Source organism: Anolis carolinensis, chromosome 3 (genome assembly GCF_035594765.1).
Source record: "Anolis carolinensis isolate JA03-04 chromosome 3, rAnoCar3.1.pri, whole genome shotgun sequence".
NCBI lineage: Eukaryota > Metazoa > Chordata > Lepidosauria > Squamata > Dactyloidae > Anolis > Anolis carolinensis.
Window position 1 is genome coordinate 257,138,851 of NC_085843.1, and position 10,440 is coordinate 257,149,290.

The following is a 10,440-nucleotide window of genomic DNA, read 5'->3' on the forward strand; positions in this document are numbered from 1 at the left end:
AGTTCTTGCTTATGCCTGAGGGCCTGCAGGCGTGGTCCTTTAATACCCCAGCCCCTGGGGCAAGCAGATTTGCAGAGTCAGAACCTCAGAAATTGTTCTTTTATGTCCCAACTTCTGGGGCAAGCAGGTGTTGTTGCTGCCATTGCTTTGCAGAGTCAGGGCTCAGTTCTGCCAGGAGTGAGTCCCCAGGAGCTGAGCCAGAGGCAGCAAGGAAAACAGACACTGCCCCTTCCCTCAAAACCCCTGGTGATGGTACTTTCACTTCTCTGAAAATCTCTGGCTTTTATTAAATCTAAAAAGTGAATTAATGGATGCATTATTCGTGAATGTAGTGAAATAGATTTCTATCTGCACAACTTTAATAACAATGATTTAATTCCCCTCATTTTAGCATTCAGAATTAATGAACAGAAATTAATCCTAACATTCCAAGCACAGGACAAAACATGACATGTGGACTGACCCTTTAAACAAATTTTAGTCAAGATTCCCACAGGAACCTTACAATCAGTAAAAAATCACCACTCCCTGTCATAACAAACTGAGGTGATGAGCTGCCAAGAGGAATGAATCCAAAATGAGGCCACTTAGAAACAAGAGGGAAACCCCCATAATTTTCAGGGGAACTTTAAAAAAATAAACTTGAAGTCAGCTTTCAAAATCCTACTGAAGATTGAATATCTTCAAATGTCATGGAATGTTGACTGTTCCTTGGAAAAGAAAAACAAAATGACACAGGGCAAAAGGTATTAAATCCTGTATCATGGTAAAGCTGGCTAATTGACAGTTTATACAAATGCACTCTTGTTAGGAGAAAATGATATTGTAAAACATTTTGTTGTAGATTATTTTTGTTTCCTTGTCTTTTCTGCTAGATTCAGATATGATGAACATAAACCAGTAGCCTGATCTTAATCATTTTAACAGTAATATTTCCTACATCTAAATGAAGAAAAAGATAATAACTGACAATCAGCTTTGTCCTTTCCATTGCATTTCTTTTCATGGTTTAAATGTCTGCAGAAATTACTGTAAAAAATTATTTATTGAGTATGCCTAATAGATTTCAATATAATGGCACAACAAAATGAATAATGTTCTCACTTTTCATTTTCTCTCTCTCTCTTTCAGTTAAGTTTCATATCAGTTTTCCAGTTAGCTTCCAGCTGAACTTACCAAAATGGTCCTAAATATATCTACAGAAGAGACCGTCAAAAGGGTCCATGTCGAATGTTCCTCTTTGGGAAGACACAACTACATCCTGATTATGGTACCAACTGTTTACACAATCATCTTCATCATAGGTATCTTTGGAAACAGCTTGGTAGTGGTTGTGATTTACTTCTACATGAAGCTGAAAACTGTGGCAAGTGTCTTTTTATTCAATTTAGCCCTGGCTGATTTGTGCTTCATAGTGACTTTGCCATTATGGGCAGCTACCACAGCCATGGAATATCGCTGGCCTTTTGGCAATTGCTTGTGTAAGTTAACATCAGCTGCCGCAAGCTTCAATCTCTACGCCAGTGTTTTTCTCCTAACATGCCTCAGCATTGACCGTTACTTGGCAATAGTGCATCCAATGAAGTCCCGGCTTCGGCGCACCATGGTGGTTGCTCGGATAACTTGCATCATCATCTGGTTGATGGCAGCACTTGCTAGCTTGCCAGTTATGATTCACCGCAGTGTTTATTTCATTGAAAATGAAAATATAACCGTTTGTGCATTTCGGTATGAGACCCCCACCAACACAACCAACAACACATTAGTTCAAGTTGGATTAGGCTTGTCCAAAAACATGCTGGGATTTTTGATCCCCTTTGTGATCATTTCAACAAGCTATGTATTAATCTGGAAGACCCTGAAAAAGGCTTATCAGATTCAAAGGAACAAGACCAGAGGAGATGATATTTTTAAGATGATCATTGCAATTGTCCTATTTTTCTTTTTTTCTTGGATCCCTCATCAAATATTCACTTTTCTCGATGTGCTGATCCAGCTCCGTGTGATTGTGAATTGTCACATTGTTGATATTGTGGATACAGCTATGCCCTTCACAATCTGTCTCGCTTATTTTAACAACTGTCTGAATCCTGTCTTTTACGGGTTTTTTGGAAAGAACTTTAGAAAATATTTTCTTCAGCTTCTGAAATATATCCCTCCAAATGTCAGGCATGCTAGTCTGGCAACAAAAACAAGCTCCCTTTCCTATCGTCCTTCAGAAAACTTAATCTTGACAGCCAGAAAAAATGGGTCCTTGGATGTTGAGTGATGGCTTGGCAGTAGCATATCTTTTCTGCAACTGGAGCGATGAGTCTCGCGCTGCACCGCAACCTCCATAGCTTAAAGTGTTAAACCATCTGAAACACATCATCCTTATAAAAACTGAGCAGTTGCCTTTCATTTCACATTGTGAGAAAAACTGTTGGTGGTTTACAGCTGAATGTTAGGCAATCGTGTTCATCAACATCCTGCCTGTTGGAGGTTGAAGCTTGGAGAGAAAGAGTATGCGGTAGAACTAAGAACAACGTACAGTTGAACTCAAAAGTGTGGTCCAACTTCTTATTTCATTGTATCAAGTCTAAAGTTTTCCTTTGAACTTACATAAGCAACTATGCTTCTCTTTCAGGGCCTTAGACAGAGGAATATTAAAAAATATATATGTAGTAAATCCATGCTGTTTTTCAAGAATGTGAATTATGCATCTTGTATGCTACTTGATTATAATCAAAACCTACCTAGGCTATGCTACAACTCCATATATATATATATATATATATATATATATATATATATATATATATCCCTTTCAGTAGCAAAGACTGTCAGGATTGGGACGGCATATACATGTAGCACTGTGAGACTTTTAAATCAAAGTATACACATGAAGCAAAATTATTTTATGTCTGTGTGACTTGGCATGAATCCAGTTGTTCATCTCAGTTATCAAGAATAATTGAATGAATAAATTCCCATTGATTCAATTGACTCGTTCTAGTTTGAACTAACAATTGAATTTATATTAGTGTTTCTAAGTTTTAGAGAACATTTATTGCATATACGTTAAATGCAATCCCATTAGAGTCTAGGATTGTGTGTTTTTTTCCCAAGTGGAAAAAATAGGCATTTTCCACGTTGACATCTGTGGAGCCATGAGCTAGTGATTATACATATATATATGAAAGGTTTACGCAGAAATCAGCAAGCTGTCTCAGCCAACCTTGTCCATAATGGCTCTCTCACTCTTTTACATGCATGAGTGTGCACACACACAAACAGCACTGGTGTAAGTGATGTAGCTCCAAGCTTCAGCAGCAAATTCTGACATTTGTGAAAATTTTATCAGTCATAGTTCATGGCACTGCATGGCATCATGATATTGTATATATAGACCCTCAGGCTTCCTCATGGCCATATAAAAGCATGGAGCTCCTCATTTCATCGTAGCTCCTCCGCACGACAGGACTACATGGAGCAAAGGCCAATGAATGCAATGGGGTTAGAAACCAACTACATAGAGATGTGCATCAATACTTACCTCAAGCAATTTTACATGCTCAATGAATTGTTGGCCACCAAGGATTGTTGCCTATGTCTCTGGAAAAAAAATAGACACTGTATAATAGCCAGCTCTGTCAATACAGTTGTTAGAAGCAAACAAATGCAGTTTGACAAAAGCAGTTTGGATACCTTCTAAATGTTCTCTGAATGCATGAGAAGGGTTATGGAACTGCATTGTACAGTTGGGCACATGACCAGGATTTAAAGAGCTACATAGCACTGTCATTTATTCCATGTACATTTATTCCATGGCAAAGAGCCCATAAATCACAGCCACACCTTCTCGCCTAACTTAGTTGAAGGATAAAATTCAGTACTAGGAAAGAAATTTCACACATAAACAACATTCTATTGATTGTTTCATTAACTGCCACCGTAAGTGCTGATTGTAATGATCCAGCTAATGAATTTTGTTGTGTAAATGTAAGATGCTTTTGCATTTTTATTCACTTGTAGAGCATTTTATTTTAAGGCCTTCAACTCAGAGTTCTTGTTGGCTCAATAGATGCCCCAAATGCCACAAGGGAAAATGCACAGATTGGAATAATGAAACAAATTCCTGCCCCTCTCTTCCATACACTATTGCTATCCACATACAAAGAATGCCTCCCTTTTCTGCTGGCAGAGTGCTTGTAAATGTTGGCTTTGCTTATGTTGTAAAGATATTTATTTCTATTTATTGTATAATAAAGCTTTATCTGACTTGAGTTTATTTTTTCCACCTTGAATTCAATGTTCCTTGTCATATATATATATATATATATATATATATATATATATATATATATGTGTGTGTGTGTGTGTGTGTGTGTGTGTGTGTGTGTGTGTGTGTGTATGTATGTATGTATGTATGTATGTATGTATGTATGTACCATTCTTCCTTCCTCTCTTTCCCTCCAACCAGTAGATTCCAGAATTCTATAGTTCTGGAGAATATACAATAGAAGTCTCTAAAACAGAATGCTAAAATTCCTCTCTAAACTAGAAATCCCAAAATTCCTTAGAATAAAGCCATGACAATTAAAGTGCCATGAAACTGATATGGCACTGTAGTTTGGATGAGTCTTTCATAGTCCAGGAAACACTATGCTTAAAACATTGTATTGTTTGTTCATATTGTGCTCACATTTCTGAAAATAGTGTTTGTTAGGAAGCAGTGAAATTCAGGGAAGGTGGGTGGTCAGAGGTTCAGTGAATCTGTTCTGAATTTTGGTCAGAATTTATTGGAGCTATCCAACCCTGAACCATATAATTTCCCAAACCACTGACATCAAAAAACATTAAAAGTTAGCAGTCTGTTGGATATGTATATGAATTTCCTGTAAACTTTGAATATTTTTCAGTAGTTCCATCTACACATACTGTATATAAGAACTTTAAAAGAACCAACATTAAACTTCATAACTGATCAATGTTATACTTAAAACAGTACAAAATGGTGATGTGGTTTCTTGTACCATGGTTTTTTAGTGTTACAACATGTGATACTATATTCTGTATAATATATATTCTGCATCTCAAAAGCTGTAGAAGATATTGTCCGTATGATACATTTGTATTTCAAAACTGTCACTGTTGTTGTTGTCTGTATTATGATGGATCATTTTGTAAAACAAGCTAAATGCTATAATAGGAGCAAAATTATCTGTATCCTTACATACGAGCAGTTGGAAATCTAAAAATACTAATTCTATAAAGACCCATGTATACTTCATTGCATACATGGAGGTTCCTCATTTGCTAATTTTTGACTTTGGAGGACAGATAAAATTTCTAGAACTCATCTGATAAAGTAAGGGTTGTATAGCCCTCCAGCTGTTCAATTTACTCCCTGTGTTTCTCACCACTGGGTGAACTGGCTAGAGGTGATAAGAGTTGCTGTCCAACAATAGGGTATGACATCTCACCAGAATACATTTTTTAAATTCATAAACCTTTTCAAATATTACTGTATTTTCTCAGATTCATCACCATTAATTTGAAGCAAATGCAAAATCCAAATGATTATACTCCTTTCAATTGTACCTTCATTGTTGCTGTTGTATGCCTTCAAGTTGTTTTCAGCTTATGCAACTCTAAGGTGAACATATCATGGAGTTTTCTTGGCAAGATTTGTTGAAAAAGCATTTGTCACTGCCTTCTTCTGAGTCTGAGAGGTTGTGACTTGCCCAAGGCATCCAGCAGGTTCCCATAGCTGAGCAGGGACTTTAATCTGGATCTCCAGACATAGTCCAGTTCTCAGACCAGTACACCAGGATGGCCCACCAATTAACTCACCCACTTCTGCCCTTTTCCCAATGAGTAAAAATAACTGACTATCCTTTCCATTGCTTCTTTCAAACCATTACACCCAAATAGCATTTTCATATCTGTTTAACCAAATCTTAAAATCTGCAAAGGCTCCAATCCAGGTGCCGCCTCTGAAGGAAGGGAGGCAGGTTACCATAAGGAAGGGGGCCTTTTCCCTGGCAGCAGATGAAGACATTTTATTCACCTTGACCTTTAAAGAACTCAAAATCTGGGTTAATTGGTTTTCGAATGTCTTTTTTTATTTGGGGATTTCCAAGTGTTTGATTTCTTTTTGTATTTTTATATTATTTTGATATTATGTTTTTATGTTTGGCTTTACAGTATTTTTAAATTATTTTCATATGGGGTTTTTGTACTACAAGTCTGCCACCATGAGAAGGATATGTTATGGTGGTACATTAACATCATAAAATTAGTTGTTAATTGAGTTTTTCAATGCATAAACACTTTTGAATTAGCTAATTCATGAATACAAAGAAGTTTATTGCGAAATGTGAGCGGCTTGCAAACTCCTTGCTAATTGCTATAAAGCAGTAATCAAATTCAAAGGCAAAATTCATGACCCGTAAAAATCACAGGCTGTAAAATATATTTTGTGAAGATCACTGAATTCTGTATTTCTATCTACTGTGCATTATTTTGAGCCTGACCTTTTAATACTTCTTTACCTTTGTTTGAAAGACATTGAACAATAATACAGATACCTGAAACTAAAGGCTTTGCATTATTAAGCATACAATTAAGACTGAAATACTTTATTTATGTGTATAACTTGCAGCATAAACCAATGTTAATGTGTTTGATTATTCATTTCCTCCATCTGTAACATATATAGATGCAGAAGAACAACTATTGAATAACATACATTTTGATAAAGCATCTGTTTTATGTGTAGAATGTTGTGTGATTTTTTGTGTTTCTGTTTGTGTCATCTATAAAAGAGAAATAATAAAAAGGATAGGAATCATTCAATGTGCAATGATACATTTAAAACATTTCTCCCCTACTGAAAATAAGGAATAGTACTGTTGCCATTATTAAAAGGTAAAAAATATAGACTACAACACTGAGAGAATTTATAGGAAATGCCATTCCCTAGATTTGCCTTCTGGTTACAAACATGCTCTCCAACTGTCCCAATTTGACAAGGACAGTCCTGCTTAAACTTCTATCATCTTGCTTTTTAGCGGCTTTTTAAATGTCCCTTTTTCTCCTCCTCCTTTCCTCATTTGTATACCTCAACCAGAGGACAGAAGACTTTTTTTTCCGTGTCAGGAGCAACCTGAGTTGCTTCTAGAGTGAGAGAATTGTCCGTCTGCAAGGACGTTGCCCAGGGGACGCCCAGATGTTTTGATGTTTTACCATCCTTGTGGGAGGCTTCTCTCATGTCCCCGCATGGAGCTGGAGCTGATAGAGGGAGCTCATCCGCGCTCTCCCCGGGTGGGATTTGAACCTGGCAGCCTTCAGGTCAGCAACCCAACCTTCAAGTCACAAGGCTTTTATCCCCTAGGCCACTGGAGGCTCCGGCAGCAGACTGAAGCCAGAAGATTTGCCCAGCTCTGCAACAGAATACATCTAATTTACAGAACCCTGGGATTAAGCCTGAGGAGCAGTACATATAAGTCTTGCATACAAATATCTATTGAGGCTGTCCCTCCCAATTGCACTGACTTCATCAATACATTAATTTGCCCCATAATGTTTATGAAATAACATTAAGAAGGCAGTAGCTCTTCTCAATAGCTTGGGATCCATGCCAAATGACAAGCTGACAAACTGTCAGTTTATGGATTCATTAAGGTTATGTGCAGTTTAGGGTTCAAAATGTACCCACAGATTTTAAATCACTTCTGTTAATTTACTCTATTTCTTTTGGAAGTAATTTCCAAAAATAATGCTTTGCTTCTTCACTCTAACCATTTGGCAATGTGAGTAGTTGCCTATGATGATGATGTTATACACAATCTTGTTGTTGTTGTTGTTAGGTGCCTGCAAGATGAAGTATTGCAACCCTATCAGAATTTTCTTGGTAGGATTTACACAAAAGAGGTTTGTCATTATCTTCTTCTGAGGCGACAAGAGTGGTCATCAAGTGGGTTGCCATGGCCAAGCAGGGACTCAAAGCATGGTTTCTTAGAGTGTTAATCCAATACTCTTCTTCTGTGATGGGGTGGAAAGAGTGTTGCTCTTCACATGCTTCTGGGTTGCATCTACCCTCGTGCCTCTCTGCTGACTGTGTTGATTGGAGTTGAGGTCCAATAGCATACCATATGTTCACTGATCCCATTATATTACATTGTATTACATTCATTTATTTTGCTTTATCCAGTGATATAAGAGTTTGCACACAGAGATTCAAAGGAATGGGGATTAAATATTTGTTTTTCGACAAGGCTAGAATTAGTGCATGACATTAATCTGCTTCACAACCACATCTTTAAGAATAGCAACTTGTAGAAGAACATGTCATCCCCATTTAGCAATCTTGTTGTCAGAAAACCTACCCGCTACACTTCCAATCAGAGAAAATCTTTCACCCAATAATTCTCAAAGAAGTTGTTTTTGCTGATGGAACAGAATTGTCAGAGAGCATTCTGAAACTTAAAAAAATCAGGAAGCAAATCACACTAACTTTAAAACTTTTTTTATTGGCACTTAAGCACTTTTTCCCTGATTGAAGCAGAATTCATCAACCAATTACAAGTCCATGACAAAGCCTCCTAATGATTAGCCTTCAAGAATTGCTGTTGTTTCTTTTGACAGTTCAGAAGCTGTTTTTGTTTATTTTACGAAAAGGAAGCATCAAATCTTTTATGGACTATCCAAACTGAAGAGACAGAATAGTGGCTGCTAATTATCTATTGCCATCATTTCCACTAAGGCTCCCACTGAAGAACAGAAGACTTATGTAACAATTTAGAATTCTAATTAATTCTTGTCAGCAAGTAAGACATCTTTGAAGTAATAACACACATTTTCCTGCTTGGCTCTAGTATTATGTCACACAAAGGTGGCAAACATCTAACCCAATTAGAGGGGAACAATTATAAGGGGCAGCAGATGTGGAAAAAAAATCTTAATTAAACCAAAAGAATTTATAACAAAGAGATGGGGAAATGACAGAGATAAAGGTCAGGAGCATCACAGAGTCTTTCATAGAAGTTCCTGCCATTTTCCAACTCTGTTACTCCCAAAAATAGCAATGGAGTATTGTTTTTCCTTTCAGAATTTAACAAGTCACAGAGACCTAAAGGCACATACACATGTAGAGGTACACCTATGTATTATTCCTCCTCTTTGCTCTATTTAAAAATGAATGAAGATACATAGAGTCAAAATGTTGATTGTACTGTTGCTGTAACAGCAATGATTAGCTGTACTGAAATAAGGGAATGGACAGACATGATGGCAATTCATCAAGTAAAGTGAGTATAATGAGTAAATGGGTAGTAAATGTTTAGCCCTCCAAATGTTGTTGGACCAAGGTTCCCATCAACTCTCACCATTGGATAAACTCACCATAGTGATGATGAGGCTGGGTAGAATAATTTTGCTTTTGGCTCCTGCCCCTAGCCATACACCTTTCAGCTGAGGCAGAAAAAAAAGGTCAAGATGAAATCCATGTCCAAATCAGCAGAACTCTTTTAATAGTCCTATCAAGTGCTATCAGCTTGTTCATAACAAGGATGAAAAGTGATGCCTGCTGTACTTCAAAACCAAACACCTATGACCTTATCAAACGGACTGATTTGCCTGTTGTATGCCACTTTATCTCCCCTTTCCCCACAGAACCTATTACATTATGTACAACAACTTCCGGCTGGGCTCCATGGTGAAAGGGGAGAGCAAGTGGCATACACCATCATGGCAGCAACACAGGAGGCTTCCCACGTTGCCTTTGCTACAATGGAAGGAAGCCGGGCGGCAATGCCTACCCCTGTGGGATGTGGACAGAGGTAAGTTGAATGATGCAGGGCATGGAGCGATGGGTTCTCCACACACCTCTCCAAGACCTCACAAATTCTCCATGATGTGTGTCAGTCATAATAGTTCAGGTACTTTCAGGACCCTCTGGGACCACAACAGAAAGACAGCTGTGTTGATGAAATGTGTGTCATGCATCTACATGCTCGTTAAGGTGGAATATTTAAAACAGTCATCAATACCCAACAGGAGATTGGGTTTCTTTATCATGACACATGAATGGCATCTGTAATTTGGTGAATTCTTTCCTTCATACAATATCATCTTATTCTCTGAACAAATACAATAGCAAAATGTTAATGCTAACATTTTAAACTCTTTGATAAAAGGTTGGCACAACCCTGCACGTGCACATGCCAGTTTCTACATCCCAATCTGGAGAAAATTATGGATTTTGAGCATTTTGCTGTCTTTATGTTATGTTGATAGACAATTTACTATGAAACTGAAGACACAGAACCAAATATGGATAATTATGGCAACAAGTATTTTGTTCTATCAAATTGTTATCATGCTGTAATGAGAAAGTTTTCATTTAAAGGATCCTTCTCCCCAATAATATTTAATTCACAATTATATTTTAGAACA

The 10,440-nt window shown here is 37.3% G+C and overlaps 1 protein-coding gene across 4 annotated transcripts in view; it reads left to right on the forward strand.

Annotated features, from left to right (window-relative positions):
- The window catches only part of agtr1 (angiotensin II receptor type 1), a 79,323-nt gene extending 72,558 nt beyond the window's left edge, over window positions 1-6,765 (forward strand). For all 4 annotated transcript variants that reach the window (XM_062976655.1, XM_062976657.1, XM_062976656.1 and 1 more), the window contains one exon: window positions 1,132-6,765. In XM_062976655.1, coding sequence (XP_062832725.1) covers window positions 1,181-2,269 — 1,089 coding nt within the window. In that variant the 5' untranslated portion in view covers window positions 1,132-1,180 and the 3' untranslated portion in view covers window positions 2,270-6,765. The remainder of the gene's footprint in view (window positions 1-1,131) is intronic.
- Window positions 6,766-10,440: the final 3,675 nt, after the last annotated feature.